Below are 23170 nucleotides of genomic sequence, written 5' to 3' on the forward strand. Positions count from 1 at the left end.
TTTTTTATGCTCTTTCTAATTGGCTAATGATAAAATGTTTTATTCTGAAACAACCTTCTGTGATAATTGATTTTTTTTTTTTTTTGCTGAGGTGGTAAAACAAGATATTTAATGATGATAATGAGAAAGAGTATAACTAAGCCGCATTTACTCCTTTATCTCATCCCCACCTTCCTGCACCCCACATCCCCGCTGCAACACGCATTACATTTTAAACTATTCTCATTAAGCAGAAAATTAGACTTCAGAAGCCTATTGGTTCTCATTAGCATGCACTGATCCTTGGCTGGGTCCGTGTCCTAACATCTTTTAATTAGCACACTGCAAATCTAATCAGTGTAATAAACGCTATTAATCTTCCTTTTCACTTATTCTCTCCCAGCACATCATCTTGGCTTGCTCTGGGCCTCTCTAGCAAACACCATTCCAGCTATGTTCTGGGCAATGTATTATCTTCTTCAGCATCCAGAAGCTATGGAAGCCCTGCGTGACGAAATTGACAGCTTCCTGCAGTCAACAGGTCAAAAGAAAGGACCTGGAATTTCTGTCCACTTCACCAGAGAACAGTTGGACAGCTTGGTCTGCCTGGGTAATTTATTTTTATCTGTTATGAAGAGAAGAAGGTAGCTCTCTGCAAAGTCAGTTTATCACTCATAGCTGTTTACCAAGAGGTGGAGGACACAGCTGCCTAATTGACATAATAACACCCATTTACATCAATTATAAATTATATAGTTTATAGCTGTAGATACTCTCATCGCATGTAAACATTAAGGCCTAGCTAATTAACTATGCAAGGTATGCAAAGGGCTAAAGCAAAGCTTTGCAATTATTTGGGGGAAAAAGTGTGTATGCCTATTATGTCAATTGATTCTGAGCATCTGTTGGTCTGCGGATGTCTCCCAAACACTGCTGTTCTGTCTTGACACAGAAGGATTCCATGGCTGAACAGGAAAGTGTTTCAGAGAGGCCACATGCACGCACAAATACTTAATCTTCCTTAAAATGGTTGCTGCATTTCACGCACAGGTCACGGGTGTTTTATATAGCTGAGGGCATACATTTCTTATCATTGTAGTTTAAATACTTTTCACTGTAGATTAGGGGTTTAAACACTCAAATAAAAGGGTGAAGCAAAGAAAGAGGAAGGAAGGGAGGGACAGATGACAGGAACCCCGTGAAGAAGGAGAGGTGAGCAAAAGGGGGTGGGGCGAGCAAAACAGCTACAAACTGAGTCCTTTAAATGTTGAAATCTTAAAAAAAAAACAAAAAACAAACAAACAACAAAAAAAAAAAACTCTCAGTGTTTTAGGAAATAAAACGGACCACTATAACAAATATACCTGTGGCCTATAATAGTCGATTGTTTTTGCTCCTCTCACGGTTTTGATTTTACTCACTAGCCTCACACCTGACGTGAATCCTGGACCTGCTGCTGGTGTACTTTTCCTTTCTGGGGTTTGCTCAGCCTGCTTCTTACTATTGTGTAGGGAACTTATACCTTTAAAGATAAAATCAACTCCCTCTGTAATTATGAGTCATCCTGTGTCAATCTTGAAGACATAATTCTCTCAGTTTATTTGAACAAATGCATTGTTTACATGTTTTCTATTCCTCGGCTATATGACTAATAAGATTAATATTTTAGCCTGTGTTTGCTTCACGGTTTTATACATAAAGTAGATTCCCCCTTCTCTCAGTAGATTCAGAGAAATCAGGTCCTATTAGTCTTGATCCCATTGACTGCTTCTCAGCACTAATAGGACTGCACCAAGTGTTGCAGAGATGGTTCCCATTGGGCAGGCTGAGACCTATCACAGGGGCAACAGTAGTCATGTGACTTATACTGTAGTCATCATCTCTGCATCACTGCATCACCCCTCTCATGTTCCTGAAAGAATTGAGAAAGAAATACATGTGCGGAAAATAAAAAGGTATCCCCTACATTATCAAAACATTAATATTCTTTGGGGATAGAGGCAGAACTCTTAAGGACCTAGTACACAAAATTTCCGCAAAATAGAGGTAGTTGTCTATTCTTTGGTTGAGTAGTAGTTTTTAGTTGATTTAGTTTCTATGGAAGTCTGGGTTTCATTTTCAATATATCCAGGTGATTATGCTTTCATTTTATGAATGAGAAGATCAAAAAATAATGCAAATGAACTCCAAAGACTATGTTCGTAGTCTGTACATAATTATTACTCTTAACCGTTTGCTTGAAACACATCAGTTCTCTGTTTATTGCTAGCAAGCAACTGTTTGTTATTGAAGTAAAAGGTTGTTTGTAAAGTGCCCTGTTAAGAAAGAAATGCTTAGATCTTGTCTTAGTCAGGGTTTGTATTCCTGCACAAAATATCATAACCAAGAAGCAAGTTGGGGAGGAAAGGGTTTGTTCAGCTTACACTTCCGTATTGTTGTTCATCAACAAATGAAGTCAGGACAGGAACTCAAGCAGGGCAGGATCCTGGAGACAGGAGCTAATACATGGAGGGGTGCTGCATGCTGGATTGCTCCACTTGCCTTCTTTTATATTCCAAGATTACCAGCCCAGAAATGGCGCCACTCATAATGAGCCCTCTCCCATCCATCACTAATTGATAAAATGTCTTACAGCTGGATCTCATGGAGCCATTCCCTCAACAGAGGCTTATTTTTTGTGATAACTCCAGCTCAAGTCAAGTTGACACACAAAACCAGCCAGTACAGATTTATTGGACCAGAAGAAATGGCAAGTTCTGAACTTATAATTTAGGTCTATATAAGTCAACAGCTAGACTTAGTGACTCTTATCTTGGAGCCCTCATAAATTCACAGCTCTATCATGCTTACCCAATATAGAGAGACAACAAATCTTTTATTTTTAATTCTACTCTTATACATTACATCGCCTCTCTCCATTTCTCAGTCTCCCTATCCCTGCAATCTTCCCTCTCTTCTCTTTCTCTTCAGAAAAGACCTGGCTCCCAGGGGAATCAGCAAATATGGTAAAGGAAGATGCAGCACAAACCCCCGAATCAAGGTTTCATTAGACAACTCACTAATAGGAAAATAGTCCCACAATCAGGCAAAAGAGTCAGAGACACTCTATTCCTATTGTTATGAGTCCCCCAAAAAACCCACCAAACTAAACAGCCCATGTATGCAGAGGACCTAGTGCATACCCATTCAGCCTCCTGTCTGTGCATTCCTATGAGCCCTGATGGGTTAATTCTGTGGACAATATCCTCCTGGTATCTTCTTCTCCTCTGGAAAAGTACAATTCTTCCTCTGCCTCTTACACCAGGGTTACCTGAGCTCCAAGGACAGGGAATCAAGGCAGAGATCTTTATTTTGGGCTCTCTTTAATATCAGAAACAACAAAATCTTAAAAACTGTGCCACAGCAACACCTTCAATAGCCAGTCATGTTTCTGGCAGCCCAGTGACCAGAAGAGTCAGTGTCATTTATTGCAAGAATGTATGAGACAGGTCATTACTTTTAGGAAACAAGTGTATATTTTTTTCTGTCATGAGATACAAGGTTTAGTCAGACTGGAGCAAGCTTCACACACCATATAACCACTGCATTTATATTTCAAGCAAATAATCTCACTTTGTTCAAAAAACATAATGTACACTGAAAAGAAAAAAAATCACATGGCTAATATATACCATACCATGGCTCCATATACTGCATGACATGAATATATTGTTGGCATTTTTCCATTCCTTTTTTCAAAGAAATAATTCTTTTTTCCATTAATTAATTTATTCATTCACCATATATCCCAATCACTGGCCCCTCCTCCCGGTCCCCCCACACATACCATCCCTCCCCCAATACCTCCTCTTCTTTTCGTCTGAAAGAATACCCCTTGGCATCCTCCCACACTTACCAGTATATCAAGGCTCTGCAGGCCTAGGCACATCCTCTCACCCTGAGGCCAGTCAAGGCAGCCCAATTAGGGGAACAGGATCCACAGACCAGCAACAGCTTTAAAGACAGCCCCTACCTCAAGTTGTTGGGGGACCCACATGAAGATAAAACTGCACATCTGCTATATATGTGCTGGGGTGGGAGGGGACCAGGCCCAGCCCATACATGTTCTTTGATTTGAGTAGTTCAGTCTCTGAGAGCCTCCAACTGTCCAGGTTAGTTGACTCTGTTGGCCTTCCTATGGAGTTCCTATCCCCACAGTCCTTTCCCCAACTCTTCCATAAGACTCCGAGTCTGATCCAATGTTTGTCTGTGGGTCTCTGCATCTGTTTCAGTTAGCTGCTATCGGGAGTCTCTCAGAGAACCATTATGGCAGGCTTCTGTAAGTTCTATGTGTTTTGAAGACAATTCATTCTTAAAGGATATCTTTAATTTTTATCATTACAAGAAAAATGTAATCAAACAAATGCTGTAGTTTTTTTTAACCTAGGAAGGGAAGTTTTAATAAAAGTATGGAAAAAGATAGTCTTTTTTGGTAGAGGTTTTGTTGCTTGAGCAAAGCAATTATAAAACAGAATTGAGAAGGGAAACTGCCATAGGCTATTGGAGTAATTTAAAGTGACTTCATAAATATGATCGAATAGAGGATAATTAAGAAAATATCAATGCAGAGAAAGCTCACTATTGAAAGTTTAACAACCTGGTAGAAAATTGTCTTGATGAATCCTACGTATAATTTATTTGAATGAAGTATATGGATATCTTTATATAGAAGACTCAATAAATGTTATCTAGTGATGTAATCAAAATATTTGACCTGCAAAGCATCTCTATAAACTTTATGGTGTTTTCTTACTTTTCTCATATGAATAAATCAGCCTGGCACTATACTATAATCAGACTTGCCCCTCAGGGATGGTAACTCTACACATTACCACACAAAAGAGCAAACAACTCCCATTGGAAACACTAGAGAGATGTAACTACAAGCAGGTCAGGAAAACTGCTGGTACTGATTTTGTTCAGTGGCATAGCCTGAAGTTGAGCAGGTTGAAGACATGGTGATAGAAAGAAAGAGCTATGAAGCTGAAGTTGGATAAATTTTGTTGTGCTTTTTAAAAGAGAAAATCATACATTAGAATGACTCTAGTGTAATGAGCTTACAGTCCTTACCCACCAAAACTAAATCATTTTTAGCCTATTTCTTTTTTAACTGTTTTATTAGATATATTTCTTTACTTACATTTCAAATATTATTCCATTTCCCAGTTTCCTGTCCATAAGCTCCCATCCCCTCTCCTCCCCCTCCCTCATACGGGTATTTCCCCCTTTCTGCCCCCCCCATAGTCCCCTGCACTGGGGACCAAGAGCTTCCCCTTCCACTGGTGCCCCAACAAGGCTATTCTCTGCTACATATGCAGTTGCACCCCTGGGTCAGTCCATGTATAGTCTTTCTGTAGTGGTTTAGTCCCTGGAAACTCTGGTTGGTTGGCATTGTTGTTCTTATGGGGTTGCAAGCTCCTTCAACTCTTTCAAAGCTTCCTCTAATACCCCGCAAGGGGGTCCTGTTCTCAGCTCAGTGGTTTGCTGCTAGCATTGACCTCTGTATTGGGCATGCTCTGATGTGTCTCTCAGGAGAGATCTATATCCGGTCCCTTTCAGCATGCAATTTTTAGCTTCATCAATCTTACTTAGTTTTGGTGGCTGTATATATATGGCCAGATGTGGGGCAGGCTCTGAATGGCCGTTCCTTGAGTTGCTGCTCTAAACTTTGCTTCCATATCCCCTTCCTTGGATATTCCCCCCTTTTAAGAAGGAGTGGGAACATCTGCATATCTGCATTTTGGTCTTCCTTCTTCTTGAGCTTCTGTGGTCTGTGGATTGTATCTTTGGTAATTTGAGCTTTTTGGCTAATATCTACTTATCAATGAGTTTAAGCTTATTTCTTTTGTTTATAATTTCTAATTACTTTATGTACTCGCAAAAATACTTGTAGGAAAGGACAACTTAAAAATAATTAAGTTGGCTTCCTATCCTATTTTGTTACGATGGAATTATTTTTAATAGTAGCTGAAAACAAAGTAAAATACTTATCATGTTCCTCAAAGGCTTGGTGGGTCCTGTAAACTGTAAAATTTTCTTTTTTTTTTTATCATTTTTTTTATTAACTTGAGTATTTCTTATGTACATTTAGTGTTATTCCCTTTCCCGGTTTCGGGCAAACATCCCTTCCCTCCCCCCCTTCCTTATGGGTGTTCCCTCCCCACCCCTCCCCCCATTGCCCCCTCCCCCGACAGTCTAGTTCACTGGGGTTCAGTCTTCAGGACCCAGGGCTTCCCCTTCCACTGGTGCTCTTACTAGGATATTCATTGCTACCCACGAGGTCAGAGTCCAGGGTCAGTCCATGTATAGTCTTTAGGTAGTGGCTTAGTCCTGGAAGCTCTGGTTGCTTGGCATTGTTGTACATAGGGGTCTCAAGCCCCTTCAAGCTCTTCCAGTTCTTTCTCTGATTCCTTCAGCGGGGTCCGTTCTCAGTTCAGTGGTTTGCTGCTGTCATTGCCTCTGTATTTGCTGTATTCTGGCTGTGTCTCTCAGGATCGATCTACATCCGGCTCCTGTCGGTCTGCACTTCTTTGCTTCATCCATCTTGTCTAATTGGGTGGCTGTATATGTATGGGCCACATGTGGGGCAGGCTCTGAATGGGTGTTCCTTCAGTCTCTGTTTTAATCTTTGCCTCTCTCTTCCCTGCCAAGGGTATTCTTGTTCCTTTTTTTTTAATATATTATTTTTTTTTATTATTATTAACTTGAATATTTCTTATATACATTTGAGTGTTATTCCTTTCCGGTTTCAGACAAACATCCCCTCCCCTCCTTCCTTGTGGGTGTTCCTCCCCACCCTCCCCTATTGCCGCCCTCCCCCCAACTGTCTAGTTCACTGGGGTTCAGTCTTAGCAGGACCCAGGGCTTCCCCTTCCACTGGTGCTCTTACTAGGATATTCATTGCTACCTATGTGAGGTCAGAGTCCAGGGTCAGTCCATGTATAGTCTTTAGGTAGTGGCTTAGTCCCTGGAAGCTCTGGTTGCTTGGCATTGTTGTACATATGGGGTCTGGGCCCCTTTCAAGCTCTTCCCAGTTCTTTCTCTGATTCCTTCAGCAGGGGTCCTATTCTCCAGTTCAGTGGTTTCTGCTGACATTCACCTCTGTATTTGCTGTATTCTGGCTGTGTCTCTCAGGAGGCGATCTACACTTCTGCACTTCTTTGCTTCATCCATCTTATCTAATTGGGTGGCTGTATATATATAGGAGGGGCAGGCTCTGAATGGGTGTCCCTTTAGTCTCTGTTTTAATCTTTGCCTCTCTCTTCCCTGCAAAGGGTATTCTTATTCCCCTTTTAAAAAGGGTGAAGCATTCACATTTTTGATCATCCGTCTTGAGTTTCATTTGTTCTAGGCATCTAGGGTAATTCAGGCATTTGGGCTAATAGCCACTTATCAATGAGTGCATACCATGTATGTCTTTCTGTGATTGGGTTAGCTCACTCAGGATGATATTTTCCAGTTCAACCATTTGCCTACAATTTCATAAGTCGTTTTTTTTATAGCTGAGTAATATTCCATTGTGTAGATGTACCACATTTTCTGTATTCATTCCTCTGTTGAAGGGCATCTGGGTTCTTTCCAGCTTCTGGCTATTATAAATAAGGCTGCGATGAACATTGTGGAGCACGTGTCTTTTTTATATGTTGGGGCATCTTTTGGGTATATGCCCAAGAGTGGTATAGCTGGATCCTCAGGCAGTTTAATGTCCAATTTTCTGAGGAACCTCCAGACTGATTTCCAGAATGGTTGTACCAGTCTGCAATCCCACCAACAATGGAGGAGTGTTCCTCTTTCTCCACATCCTCGCCAGCATTTGCTGTCACCTGAGTTTTTGATCTTAGCCATTCTCACTGGTGTGAGGTGAAATCTCAGGGTTGTTTTGATTTGCATTTCCCTGATGACTAAAGATGTTGAACATTTTTTAGGTGTTTCTCAGCCATTCGGCATTCCTCAGCTGTGAATTCTTTGTTTAGCTCTGAACCCCATTTTTTTAATAGGGTTATTTGTCTCCCCTTGGTCTAACTTTTGAGTTCTTTGTATATTTTGGATATAAGGCCTCTATCTGTTGTAGGATTGGTAAAGATCTTTTCCCAATCTGTTGGTTGCCGTTTTGTCCCTAACCACAGTGTCCTTTGCCTTACAGAGCTTTGCAGTTTTATGAGATCCCATTTGTCGATTCTTGATCTTAGAGCATAAGCCATTGGTGTTTTGTTCAGGAAATTTTTTCCAGTGCCCATGTGTTCCAGATGCTTCCCTATTTTTTCTTCTATTAGTTTGAGTGTGTCTGGTTTGATGTGGAGGTCCTTGATCCACTTGGACTTAAGCTTTGTACAGGGTGATAAGCATGGATCGATCTGCATTCTTCTACATGTTGACCTCCAGTTGAACCAGCACCATTTGCTGAAAATGCTATCTTTTTTCCATTGGATAGATTTGGCTCCTTTGTCAAAAATCAAGTGACCATAGGTGTGTGGGTTCATTTCTGGGTCTTCAATTCTGTTCCATTGGTCTATCTGTCTGTCTCTGTACCAAAACCATGCAGTTTTATCACTATTGCTCTGTAATACTGCTTGAGTTCAGGGATAGTGATTCCCCTGAAGTCCTTTTATTGTTGAGGATAGTTTTAGCTATCCTGGGTTTTTGTTATTCCAGATGAATTTGCAAATTGTTCTGTCTAACTCTTTGAAGAATTGGATTGGTATTTTGATGGGGATTGCATTGAATCTGTAGATCGCTTTTTGGTAAAAATGGCCATTTTTACTATATTAATCCTGCCAATCCATGAGCATGGGAGAATCTTTCCATCTTCTGAGGTCTTCTTCAATTTCTTTCTTCAGTGTCTTGAAGTTCTTATTGTACAGATCTTTTACTTGCTTGGTTAAAGTCACACCGAGGTACTTTATATTATTTGGGTCTATTATGAAGGGTGTCGTTTCCCTAATTTCTTTCTCGACTTGTTTCTCTTTTTGTGTAGAGGAAGGCTACTGATTTATTTGAGTTAATTTTATACCCAGCCACTTTGCTGAAGTTGTTTATCAGCTTTAGTAGTTCTCTGGTGAAACTTTTGGGATCACTTAAATATACTATCATATCATCTGCAAATAGTGATATTTTGACTTCTTCTTTTCCGATCTGTATCCCTTGACCTCCTTTTGTTGTCTGATTGCTCTGGCTAGAACTTCAAGAACTATATTGAATAAGTAGGGAGAGAGTGGGCAGCCTTGTCTAGTCCCTGATTTTAGTGGGATTGCTTCAAGTTTCTCTCCATTTAGTTTAATGTTAGCCACTGGTTTGCTGTATATGGCTTTTACTATGTTTAGGTATGGGCCTTGAATTCCTATTCTTTCCAGGACTTTTATCATGAAGGGGTGTTGAATTTTGTCAAATGCTTTCTCAGCATCTAATGAAACGATCATGTGGTTTTGTTCTTTCAGTTTGTTTATATAATGGATCACGTTGATGGTTTTCCGTATATTAAACCATCCCTGCATGCCTGGGATGAAGCCTACTTGATCATGGTGGATGATTGTTTTGATGTGCTCTTGGATTCGGTTTGCCAGAATTTTGTTGAGTATTTTTGCGTCGATGTTCATAAGGGAAATTGGTCTGAAGTTCTCTTTCTTTGTTGGGTCTTTGTGTGGTTTAGGTATAAGAGTAATTGTGGCTTCATAGAAGGAATTGGTAGTGCTCCATCTGTTTCAATTTTGTGGAATAGTTTGGATAATATTGGTATGAGGTCTTCTATGAAGGTCTGATAGAATTCTGCACTAAACCCGTCTGGACCTGGGCTCTTTTTGGTTGGGAGACCTTTAATGACTGCTTCTATTTCCTTAGGAGTTATGGGGTTGTTTAACTGGGTTATCTGTTCCTGATTTAACTTCGGTACCTGGTATCTGTCTAGGAAGTTATCCATTTCCTGCAGATTTTCAAGTTTTGTTGAATATAGGCTTTTATAGTAAGATCTGATGATTTTTTGAATTTCCTCTGAATCTGTAGTTATGTCTCCCTTTTCATTTCTGATTTTGTTAATTTGGACACACTCTCTGTGTCCTCTCGTTAGTCTGGCTAGGGTTTTATCTATCTTGTTGATTTTCTCAAAGAACCAACTTTTTGGTTCTGTTGATTCTTTCTATGGTCCTTTTTGTTTCTACTTGGTTGATTTCAGCTCTGAGTTTGATTATTTCCTGCCTTCTACTCCTCCTGGGTGTATTTGCTTCTTTTTGTTCTAGAGCTTTTAGGTGTGCTGTCAAGCTGCTGACATATGCTCTTTCCTGTTTCTTTCTGCAGGCACTCAGCGCTATGAGTTTTCCTCTTAGCTACAGCTTTCATTTGTGTCCCATAAGTTTGGGTATGTTGTACCTTCATTTTCATTAAATTCTAAAAGTTTTTAATTTCTTTTTTCTTTATTTCTTCCTTGACCAGGTTATCATTGAGTAGAGCATTGTTCAATTTCCACGTATATGTGGGCATTCTTCCCTTATTGTTATTGAAGACCAGCTTTAGGCCGAGGTGGTCCGATAGCACGCATGGGATTATTTCTATCTTTCTGTATCTGTTGAGGCCCGTTTTTTGACCAATTATATGGTCAATTTTGGAGAAAGTACCATGAGGAGCTGAGAAGAAGGTATATCCTTTTGCTTTAGGGTAGAACGTTCTATAAATATCCGTTAAGTCCATTTGGCTCATGACTTCTCTTAGTCTGTCTACGTCTCTGTTTAATTTCTGTTTCCATGATCTGTCCATTGATGAGAGTGGGGTGTTGAAATCTCCTTCTATTATTGTGTGAGGTGCAATGTGTGTTTTGAGCTTTAGTAAGGTTTCTTTTACCTATGTAGGTGCCCTTGTATTTGGCGCATAGATATTTACGATTGAGAGTTCATCTTGGTGGATTTTTCCTTTGATGAATATGAAGTGTCCTTCCTTATCTTTTTTTGATGACTTTTAGTTGAAAAAATTGATTTTATTTGATATTAGAATGGCTACTCCAGCTTGCTTCTTCTGACCATTTGCTTGGAAAGTTGTTTCCCAGCCTTTCACTCTGAGGTAGTGTCTGTCTTTGTCTCTGAGGTGTGTTTCCTGTAGGCAGCAGAATGCAGGGTCCTCGTTCGTATCAGTTTGCTAATCTATGTCTTTTTTATTGGGGAGTTGAGGCCATTGATGTTGAGAGATATTAAGGAATAGTGATTATTGCTTCCTGTTATATTCATATTTGGATGTGAGGTTGTGTTTGTGTGCTTTTCTTCTCTTTGTTTTGTTGCCAAGACGATTAGTTTCTTGCCTCTTCTAGGGTATAGCTTGCCTCCTTATGTTGGGCTTTACCATTTATTATCCTTTGTAGTGCTGGATTTGTAGAAAGATATTGTGTAAATTTGGTTTTGTCATGGAATATCTTGGTTTCTCCATCTATGTTAATTGAGAGTTTTGCAGGATACAGTAGCTTGGGCTGGCATTTGTGTTCTCTTAGGGTCTGTATGACATCAGTCCAGGATCTTCTGACCTTCATAGTTTCTGGCGAAAAGTCTGGTGTGATTCTGATAGGTCTGCCTTTATATGTTACTTGACCTTTTTCCCTTACTGCTTTTAATATTCTTTCTTTATTTTGTGCGTTTAGTGTTTTGACTATTATGTGACGGAGGTGTTTCTTTTCTGGTCCAATCTATTTGGAGTTCTGTAGGCTTCTTGTATGCCTATGGGTATCTCTTTTTTAGGTTAGGAAGTTTTCTTCTATGATTTTTGTTGAAGATATTTACTGGTCCTTTGAGCTGGGAGTCTTCACTCTCTTCTATACCTATTATCCTTAGGTTTGATCTTCTCATTGAGTCCTGGATTTCCTGTATGTTTTTTGGACCAGTAGCTTTTTCCGCTTTACATTATCTTTGACAGTTGAGTCAATGATTTCTATGGAATCTTCTGCTCCTGAGATTCTCTCTTCCATCTCTTGTATTCTGTTGGTGAAGCTTGTATCTACAGCTCCTTGTCTCTTCTTTTGGTTTTCTATATCAGGGTTATTTCCATGTGTTCTTTCTTGATTGCTTCTATTTCCATTTTTAATTCCTTCAACTGTTTGATTGTGTTTTCCTGGAATTCTTTCAGGGATTTTTGCGATTCCTCTCTGTAGGCTTCTACTTGTTCTCTAAGGGAGTTCTTCATGTCTTTCTTGAAGTTCTCCAGCATCATGATCAAATATGATTTTGAATCTATATCTTGCTTTTCTGGTGTGTTTGGATATTCCATGCTTGTTTTGGTGGGAGAATTGGGCTCCAATGATGCCATGTAGTCTTGGTTTCTGTTGCTTGTGTTCCTCGCTTGCCTCTCGCCATCAGATTATCTCTAGTGTTACTTTTGTTCTGCTATTTCTGACAGTGGCTAGACTGTCCTATAAGCCTGTGTGTCAGGAGTGCTGTAGACCTGTTTTCCTGTTTTCTTTCAGCCAGTTATGGGGACAGAGTGTTCTGCTTTTCGTGTGTGTAGTTTTGCCCCTCTACAGGTCTTCAGCTGTTCCTGTGGGCCTGTGTCTTGAGTTCACCAGGCAGGTCACTTGCAGCAGAAAAGTTGGTCTTACCTGTGGTCCTGAGGCTCACGTTCGCTCGTGGGGTGCTGCCCATGGGCTCTCTGCGGTGGCAGCAACCGGGAAGATCTGCGCTGCCTCTTCCGGGAGCCTCCGTGCACCAGGGTTCCAGATGGCCTCCGGTGTTTTCCTCTGGAATCAGCAATGTGTGTAGAGAGCAGTCTCTTCTGGTTTCGCAGGCGTGTCTGCCTCTCTGAAGGTTTAGCTCTCCCTCCCACGGGATTTAGGTGCAGAGAACTGTTTATCCGGTCTGTTTCCTTCAGGTTCCGGCGGTGTCTCAGGCAGGGCTCCTGCCTCTCCTGGGCCCTCTCCCACGGTAGCCCAGAGGCCTTATACAGTTTCCTCTTGGGCCAGGGATGTGGGCAGGGGTGGGCAGTGTTGGTGGTCTCTTCCGCTCTGCAGCCTCAGGAGTGCCCACCTCACCAGGCGGTGAGGTCTCTCTCCCACGGGTTTTGGGAGCAGAGAGCTGCTGCGGGCCGGGATCCGCGGGTGTGGGACTTCCGGTAAACACAGGACGTGCCCGGTCCTAGAGGAATTCTGCCTCCGTGTGTCCCGAGATCACCAGGCCGCTTTCTTGCAGCAGGAAAGTTGGTCTTACCTGTGGTCCCGAGGCTCAAGTTCGCTCGCGGGGTGCTGCCCACGGTCTCTCTGCAGTGGCAGCAACCGGGAAGATCTGCGCCGCCTCTCAAAATTTTCGTGTAATAAACAAATAACTATAATTATTTATTTACAACAATTGTGTATTCATTTTATAGACTATTAATATGCATTTACTTTCACCTTATTCTTTTCTTTTTTATAGAAAATAGATTGTTTTTTCACATAACATATCCTGATTAGTTTCCCTTCCTTTTACTCCTCCCAGTTACTGCCCACTTTCCCTTCCATGTGGATCCAATCACTTTGTGTCTCTCATTAGAAAACAAAAAAGTGTCTAAGGGATGATAATAATAAAATAAAGCAAGAGCCTAATGATAAATCAAGACTTAACGCATTGAACAAAACAGACAAACAAAACAAAAAGAGCTCAAGAGAAAACACAGGAACCAGATACCCACTTATTCACATACCCGAGAACCCTATTAAAAAAATCACTAAATTAGAAGCCATAATACATATGAAAGGACCTGTTATAGAATCATGCTGGCCCTGGCATGCTGCTTCAGTCTCTGTGACTTCAGATATGGATTCTGTTGAGTTAGAAGTTCTAGGTGTCCATCCTTTTGAGTTAAAGATCTTGGGTGTCTTACTGTCCTCTATCCCCTTTGCCTCTTTCTGTCTTTTCTTCCGGTTTCCTTGACTTCTAAGGGGAGGGAATAATAGAGTTGTGTTATTTAGGACTGAGTATTCCAAGGCCTCTCTTTAAGTGAATAATGCCAGGCAGTGGATTTCTGTATTTGTTCCATCTGCATGTAGAACAAGGTTTCTCTGATGATGGCTAAGCAAGCTATTGTTTTATGAGAATAGCACAATGGCATTAAGTCTTTTTATTGTTAAATTTGTTGTTATTGTTGTTGTTTGGTTTATTCTTCTCCCATACAATACATCCAACCTCCAGCTTCCCTTCCTTCCCTTCTTCCCAGTCCACCTCCCATTTTCTCTCTTCCTGAGAATCACTTCTGCTCCTTTTCCCTTCAGAAAAAAGCAGGCTTCCAGGGTTATCAGCCAAATATAGCATAACAAAATTGAATAATACTAAACATAAACCCTCACTTCAAGTCTGAGTCAGGTAACCCAGTAGGAGGAAAAGGGTCCTTGGAACTGGCAAAAGAATCAGAGACCGGGGTTGGGGATTTAGCCCAGTGGTAGAGCGCTTGCCTAGGAAGCGCAAGGCCCTGGGTTCGGTCCCCAGCTCCGAAAAAAAAGAACCAAAAAAAAAAAAAAAGAATCAGAGACACTACAATCCCACTGGTATGAGTCCCACAGAAGCACCAGAAGCACCAAGCTACACTACCACAGCATGTATTCAGAGAGCCTAGCACAAACTCTTACAGGTTCCTTAGTTACCACTTTAGTCTCTGTGAGCCCCATGAGCCCTGCTTAGTTGATTCTGTGGACTGTGTTCTACTGGTGTCTTCTACACCTCTAGCTCTTACATTCCTTCTTCCCCATCTTCTGTGGGCTTCCCTGAGCTCTACCTAATATTTCGCTGTGGGTTTCTGTACATGTTCCACTCAGGTGCTGGAGAAGCCTCTCTGATGACAATTGAGCTAGATATCAATCTATGAATATAGCAGAATATTGGGAATCATTTCATTGACTTTTTTTTGTAAGTTGTATTTGGTTCTACCCTAGGTCACTGAGCCATCCAGCTTCCAAATTCTGGCCAATCATTCAGGGATGGGTATGTGCTTCCTCTCTTGGATTGGGTCTCAAAGTAGGCCAGTCATTGGGTAGCCACCCCCAGAAACTCTGAGCCACCATTGCTCCAGTACACCTTCCAGTCAAGACAGGTCAAAGACTTTTAGGCTGGGTTAGTGTCCCAGTCCCTCCACTGAAAGCTTTGTCTGATTACAGAAGATGACTGATTCAGGCTCCATATCAACCATGACTAGGAGTCCTCACTAGGGTCATCCTCATAGTTTCCAGCAAGTTTCCACTGCACTAGGCTTGCACATCACTACCTATTCCAGTCATCTTTACTCATACTGTCTCCCTTCATCCCTCATCCACTACCTGATTCCTCTTGTTCCCATCCCTATCTGCCCCCGTCCACCCACAAAATCTATTCAATTTTTCATTCTGGGTGAGATTTATGTCTTGCCCTCCCCCCATTTCTTACCATTATGAATAAATCCACTGTGAACGTAGTTAAGCAAGTGTCTTTGGGGGAGAATGGTTCATTTATTAGATATATGCCCAAGAGTAGTAATATACCTAGATTTTGAGGTAGACCAATTCTCAATTTTTTTGAGGAAACACAATAGGGATGTTTGCACTCCCACCAGCAATAATGGAGTGTTGCCCTTGCTCGACATTCTCACAAGCATGAGCTGTCACTTGTGTTACTGATTGCATCTAATCTGACAGATGTAAGATGAAATTTCAAAGTAATTTCCCTCATGGATAAAGATATTAAATACTTCTTTAAGTGCTCCTCAGCCATTTGAGATTGTTTTAATGAGAATTCTCTGTTTAGGTCTATACCCCATTTCTTAATTGGATTATTTGATTTGTTAATGTCTAGTTTCTTGGGTTCTTTATATATTATGGATATTACCCCTCTACCCGATATGGGGTTGATAAAAATATTTTTCCATATTGTAGGCTACTGTCTTGTCCTATTAATTGTTGATGTTCTATGCCTTACAGAAGTCTTTCCATGTCATAAAGTCCCATTTATTAACTGTTAATGCTTGTACTATTGGTGTTCTGTTTAGAAAAATGTCTCTTGTGCTACTGTGTTCAAGGCTATTCTCTACTTTTTCTTCTGTCAAGTTCAATTTATCTGGTTCTATGTTGAGGCCTGTGATACAATTGGACTTCAGGTTTTTGTAGGCTGCTAAATGAAGATGTATTTACATTCTTCTACATCAAACAACTAGTTAGACTAGCACCATTTGTTGAACATGTTTTCTTTTGTCCATTGGGGCTTTCTCAATTCTTTATCAAAAATCTGGTGTCCATAGATATGGAGATTTCTGTATGGATCTTTGATTCAATTCTACTGGTCAACATTGATCAACATGTCTGGTGTGGTACAGCTTGAAATCAGTAACAGTGATACCTCCAGATGTTCTTTTATTGTTCAGGATTGTTTTAGCTATTCTGGATTGCTTTTGATCTTCCTGATCAAGTTGAGTATTGTCATTTCAAGGTCTGTAAAAAATTGTGTTGGACTTTTGGTGGACAATTATTGAATCTGTAGATTGCTTTTATTAAGATGGCCATTTTTGTCATATTGTTTCTACTGATCCAGGGCATGGGAGACCTTTCCATCTTTTGATGTCATAAGCAAGCCTTTTACTTGCTGAGTTAGGATTGCCCCTAGATATTTTATATTGTTTGTGGCTATAGTGAAGGGTGTTGTTTCCCTGATTTCTTTCCCAGGCTGTTTGTCAAATCTATGTAAGAGGGCTACTGATTTTCTTGAATTAATCTTGTATCCAGACACATAACTGGAGGTGTTTATTGTTAACAGTAATTCCCTGATAGAATTTTTGGGGTCACTTATTATACTATTACATCATCTGCAAATAAAAATACTTTGACTTTTTCCTTTCCAATTTCTATCTCCTTGAATTCCTTCAGTGATCTTATTGCTCTAGATAGAACTTCAAGAACTATACTGAATAGATATGGAAAAAGTGGACAGCCATGTCTTGTTCCTGATTTTAGTGTAATTATTTTGAGTTTCTTTCCATTTAATTTGACATTAGATATTGGCTAGCTATAAGTTTCCTTTATAATGTTTAGGTATGTCCCTTGTATCCCTGATCTCTCCAAAACTTTTAACATGAAAGACTATTGGATTTTGTCAAAGTGTTTTTCATCTAATAAGATGATCATGTGGGTATTTTTCTTTCAATTTGTTTCTATGATATATTATATTGACTGATTTTCATATGTTGAATCATCCTGATATCTCTAGGATGAAGCCTATGTGATCATGCTGGGTGATCTTTTTTATGTGATCTTGGATTTGTTTTACAAGTGTTTTATTGAGAATTTTTGCATCTATGTTCATAAGGATAATTTGTAATTATCTTTCTTATGAGGGCTTTTATGTTTTTTTGTGATCAGGGCAACTATGCTGTCTTAAAATGAATTAGCCAAGATTCTTCTGTTTCTATTTTGTGAGATAATTTGAGGGTTACTGGCATTAATTTTTCTGAGCTAAAGAATTCTGAACTAAAAATCATTTGAGGCTGGGCTTTTTATGATTGGGAGACTTTTGATAACGGCTATTTCAGTAGGGGTTATAGGTCTCTTTTATATATCTGATATTTATTTAACATTAATAAGTAGTATGGCTTGACAAAAATTTCTATTTCTTTTATATTTTCCAATTTGGTGGTTTACAGGTTTTTAAATTGTGTCCTCGTGATTCTCTAAATTTTCTTAGTATCTTTTATTATCTCCCTTCTTAGAGTCTGTTATTATTTTACATTTTTTGTTAATTTTATTAATTTGTTAATTCGGATATTCTCTTTTTACCTTTAATTTAGATAAGTGTTTGCTAGTCTTATTGAATTTCTCAAAGAATCAACCATTTGTTTCCCAGATCTCCTAGATATTTTTTGGTCGGGAGATTTTCTTTTTAGATTTAACATATCTTTCTGACATGTACATTTATTTTTTTTTCTTCAATGCCTGAGATTCTCACTTTTCATCTCTTGTATTCCATTGGTGAGGCTACATCTGAGTTTCCCTTTGAGTTAGTAAACTTTTCATTTCTAAATTCCCTTCAGTTGGAGTTTTGTTATTCCTTCTATTTCCACCTTCAGGTCTTGGCCTGTTTTATTCATTTTCTTCCTCTGTTTGTTTTCTCATAGATTTCTTTAAGAGATTTATTCATTTCCTTTTTAAGGACCACTATCATATTCATAAAGGCTATTTGAAGGTATTTTCTTGTTCTTCAGTTATGTTGAAATACTCTGGGTCTGCTGTGGTATGATTGCTGTACTCTAATGGGGAAATATTGTCTGGTTATTATTGATTGTGTTTTGACACTGGCATTTAAGCATTTGACATTGGAGAAATTGTAATTCTAGTTTCTGATACCTAGTCCTGTCTTCATTGGGTAGTTGTTTTGTTCCTTGGTTTCTGTTGCCGTTTCTGGTTCTTAGGAGAGTGTGGTGACTGTGTATTACCTGGTGGGAAATTCTTTGAGAGTCCTGATAGGTGTGGCTACAGTAGATTCCAGGTAAAATGTGCTTTTAGGCCTTGGGTGCTAACACTTAGGAATGGGTCCATACCAGGAAGAAAAGGGGAGTGTTCCATCAGGATCTGTTTAGCCCCCATGGGAATGGGACCAGAAATTGAAGAGAAGTGACAGCATGTCTGCTACAGAGCTAGCAACAAGACCGGGGAATTGGACTTGGAAGAATGGAGGATCTGTAAAGATTTGTGATTGTCCTACCTGCTTTATTGGCTGAAGTGGCCTGTGATTTTCCAGGCAATGTCTGTGGGAGGCACTGGCTGGGATAAGGCAGGAAGTGGTGGAAAGGAAATTTGAAGGGGTAGAGTTGCGTGGTCCACAGGAGATGAGGGCAGGGAAGGGAGGCTGCAGCAATTGTTCCGTTACAAAGTTGGGAATAAGAGTGGGGAAATTTTTGGAGTTGCTGAGGGAGAGAGGTGGAGATCTGACGTTAGTCTACCTGCCTTCCTGCGCAGGATCTAAACCTATTTCTTGTGAGCAGTGGAATGAGGAGATAGAGACCCAAAACAGAAGGGTTAGCTGCAAAACTAAACGTCCAGTAATAAACAAAAATAATCATAGGTCCATGATAAACATATTAGTTGTTTAAGTATTGCAAAATGGCTTTAGTTATTTTATACGGTCTTTACCAAGGTGCTCAGGGGGACAGTGGCTGCTGTTCAATCGTATCAGTCTTTTCACAAATGAGAATATTCTCATGAGAGAGACGGAATTTTCACTTGGATTTTGATGACCATAACTATATCTTTCTCCTGAGGTATCACTATCCCAGATTATTTTTTATTGTTCCCACTGAGAGAAATTTTTTTATTTAGACTATTCCAAGCCATCTACCACAGGGTCTATATTAACAAGCTTGGGTAAGGTAAGACAAGTCTTAAGACTGTGACCAAGATTTTAGCCTAAGGATAAGCTCCCAGGATAATGGTGTGGTTTTTTTTGTTTGTTTGTTTGTTTTTGTTTTGTTTTAATGAGGCAAAGGATTAAACCAATACTAAGTAAGCACTTTACTTCCAAGTTGTATTCTTACCTAAACCTATTAACAATTATTTCACCAAATTGACATCGTGTTAGAATTTGTTTACTTTACCTTAGTTAGTATTTTCATTTGATCACTGCACAGAAAGGTTCAGCAAGAATTAAATACAAACCATGCAGTGAAACAGTAGCAAATCCAGAGGCAGGCTGTTGGCTTTAATGCTTGATGGTAATCACTGTCACCTCAGGCAAAATTGTTCAGGAAACGACCACTAATTTTTTTTATACAACATGTACTATTGTTTCTCAAATACAGGATTCAGTATTATAAAAATAATTTTGTAGAGGAAAAATTAGGTATTTAGATAAATGAGGCAGTTGTGAAGCTTACCAAAATATTCCCATGAGGAAACACAGAAGGTATGAATTTCACTTTATGTTAGTAATTTTTTTCTTCTCTTTTTGCCATATTGGGGATTGAACCCAGGACCTCTGCATACGGTAGGCAAATGCTTTCTGACCACACTGTATCACTAGTCTTCTGTGAGAAAATCTTAACTGAATAAGGAAATACAGAGGACAATAAGGTTTTATGTATAATATAGGGAAACGTCATTGAAAAATACTGACTTCACTATCAATTTTGCATTCTAATACTAAGTTGAGGTTCAAGAAGGAAATAGAAGCTGACTGGAAGTTAACGTTAATGAAAATTTAAGTAAAGTGATCAAATGAATGTTACAAGTAAACCAGGAAAGAAAGGGATGAGGATTCTTGGCAGAACCCAGCTTCAAGCCACAGCTCTTAACTTGGTTGTTCACTGAAATCATCTGGAGAGCTTTTAAATACTCAGTCCCGGGCTGGTCCCCAGAGAGTCTGATTTTATTATTCTGTGAGGGTTGATGGCTTTAAAAGGCCCCCAGGTGATTCTATTATGTGGCCAAGGTTCAGCACCCCTCATTTCAAGGTGTTGGTTAATGTTGTGGTTCTGATTTCATTGATCTAGGATGGAGATGTTATGCTTATTTTTTTAACTAATCCCCTGTGATTCTAACAGGCAGCCAGAGTAGCTGGTAATCTCTGCCATATCAGAGTGCTTCAAAGGAAGAAGTGGTTAAATTATTTAAAAATTTACTCCTCATCTGCTTGCACATGTGACACACCAATAGAGGTATGCTGTCTGGGACACAGAAAATAAAAGCACCTCTCTCTTTTCCAACTCAAGCAGTGTTTGTAGTTCTGGCACATTGTAAGAGGCCAATCAACTATCTGGATTTACCAAGCATATATATCATCTCTGACAGAGAAACACAGAAGCTAATTTAGGCTGGGGTATATCTCAGGGGTAGAGTTCTTGGCGAGCATGCACAAAAGCACTGCTCCTACACCTATAGAAATGATAAAATAACCACATGTATTTTAGGGGTTATGAATGGATTGGAAGCAAGATTTGGGTTTTTTTTTATAAAGGTTGAAAGTTAAAGGGAAGACAATTTTTCAATGTGAAAGATAACTTTTTTGTGAGTGATAACTCAGAAACTGCGCATATCAGTCAAGGGAAGGATATAGGGTGTAACACCAGAGCTTGGGAAAGGCAGGAGAATCATGATTTTAAGACCTACTTAGACTAGAAAGCCAGAACCTGCCAAAGAGAAGGAAGAAAGGTCGTGAGGGAGGAAGGGAGAGAGGGAAGGGGAAGGATAAAATGACAAATTATAGCTCATTGCTAGAGAAGTAGCATAGCATCTGTAAAGCCTTGTTGGGCTCAATCCCCAGAGCCATAAAAAAGCAAGATAAAGCAAAACAAAAAACAACAATCAAACAAAACGCATTATTAATCCATGCATGCCCTGGTTTGAACTGTAGATATAGCTCGGGGGTTGAGTACTTGCCTAGAATATACATGGTTCTGAGTCCTGTCCCATATGCATCAAAGTTACACTGAAAAGAAGACTAAAACATTAAAATGGTAAACATAGTTATGAGGTTTCCTCAAAAAAATAACTGATGGTGCATGTGTTGATTAAGCTGGTAAAGCTATTCCATGAGGCTAAAAATATTCAAAGTTTATAGTGTTTTATAATTTAAGAAGTAAGGGGTGCAATCTCTAAAGTAGTAGCTTGGGGGTCTCATAAGAGGGTTCAGCTGAAACAGGCACCTACAGGCACATTTGGTCACCTATGCACACTGTATGTGCACACTAAATAGATTAATAAAGAAATACCTTAAAGTACTATCTTAGGAGCCTCTTGCTTCTATGTTTTTCATCTTTGAATTCCTCAGATGGCTGCATGAGTACAGGTCAAATCCACACACTGCATTTCTCTTTCCTTCAGCCACGCTGTCCCAGGGCTTTGAGAAGAGTAAGACCTTAACAAAATTTTATTGAGCATATGAATGTTTAACGTACATGTATATAAATATATAGCAGAAACCATAAATAGCAGGAACTGAAGCCTGTTTCTGCAATGCAGTGTGAAGGTAGGCATTCGTACCGACTCGGATTTATTTTTAACTTTATTCAAATATACAATTGTTGATCCAAAAACTTATGATTTTCCTTTGAATTATATATTAATTATCATAATTTCATTTTTACTTTCTCATCTGTCTAAGAGACTCTATAAAGACACCCAAGGGTATGTATGTGTGTGCATCCTAGGCTACATTTCATCAGACCTCATAGAGAACAGGACTGTCACGTCCATTCCCTTCCCTGTTTCTGGCCATTTTCTTTTTAAGACCATTCATGTGTTCAGCCCCAGTGACCACAGCAGAGCTGGCTGCTCTTTTCACTGCTGCCATCACCACTATCCCCTGATCACCATGGCTAATCAGGTGGCACGCCAGCCACACCAATCATTAAGGTGACCCAAATTAACAGCCCAGCTGTGTCACAGAGTATTCATTCCACATACACAGACATGGCTTAAGCATGAGGCAGAAATGTGCATGTGCTTCTCTGTGTTTTCACTGCAGCAGGCTTTATTGATTATCATGATCTGCTTTGGCACTCAAAATTTACAAATGGGAATCATCTGTGAATTATTCCAAAGACAAAGCGGATGTGCCTTTTCCTACAAGCATGTCCCTTAATTTGTCATTTTCCTCCAGTTGGATTGCAAAACATCACAGCTTAAAACATGCCAATCACCTTATTGGGAAGGAACTTTTAATCATACTAATTTCCTATCTTAAAAAAGAAACTTATTTTTTTTGCTCCTGGCCAGGTAAAGAAGGTAATACAGGCTCATAATTGTGAATTCATCATGAAAATTTTGTGACTCAATTGTCTTGTAGATGGTCGTCAGTAAAACTCAGTTCTTGACAGTATATACAAGCAGCCTTATCTGAATCACAACTAAGACTGTTGGCACCTTGCAATGCCCGGTGTAGATCTATCCCCCAAATATTTGCATTCTCTATAGCCATTTTTCTACACTATAGTCTAATAATTAGAGGGTCCCATTACCTGCTAAATGCTTGCATAAATTAGCAATCCATTATGCACAATAAGTTTTATAAAACATTTACAGATCGAGATCATGTTTAATTAAAATTAACTTCCATATGTAAGCCAAGTGTGCACTAATGATCCACAGTGACCTTTTATTACCTATAGTCCCTTGTTTTGGATGGATGATTGACAGCTTGCTGTTTGGCTACCATGTTGAATTTTAGCTGACAAGACTTTTCATTTTAACTCAATTTGCCCGCCTATCACA

At 39.6% G+C, this 23170-nt stretch overlaps 1 protein-coding gene across 1 annotated transcript in view; it reads left to right on the forward strand.

Annotated features, from left to right (window-relative positions):
* Positions 1-23170, forward strand: part of LOC116895947 (25-hydroxycholesterol 7-alpha-hydroxylase) — a 108442-nt gene that overhangs the window by 77130 nt on the left and 8142 nt on the right. The window contains exon 4 of the mRNA XM_032897007.1: positions 383-589. Within this exon, the coding sequence (XP_032752898.1) occupies positions 383-589 (207 nt within the window). The remainder of the gene's footprint in view (positions 1-382; positions 590-23170) is intronic.

This window comes from Rattus rattus, chromosome 3 (assembly GCF_011064425.1).
Source record: "Rattus rattus isolate New Zealand chromosome 3, Rrattus_CSIRO_v1, whole genome shotgun sequence".
In the NCBI taxonomy this organism is placed as follows: domain Eukaryota; kingdom Metazoa; phylum Chordata; class Mammalia; order Rodentia; family Muridae; genus Rattus; species Rattus rattus.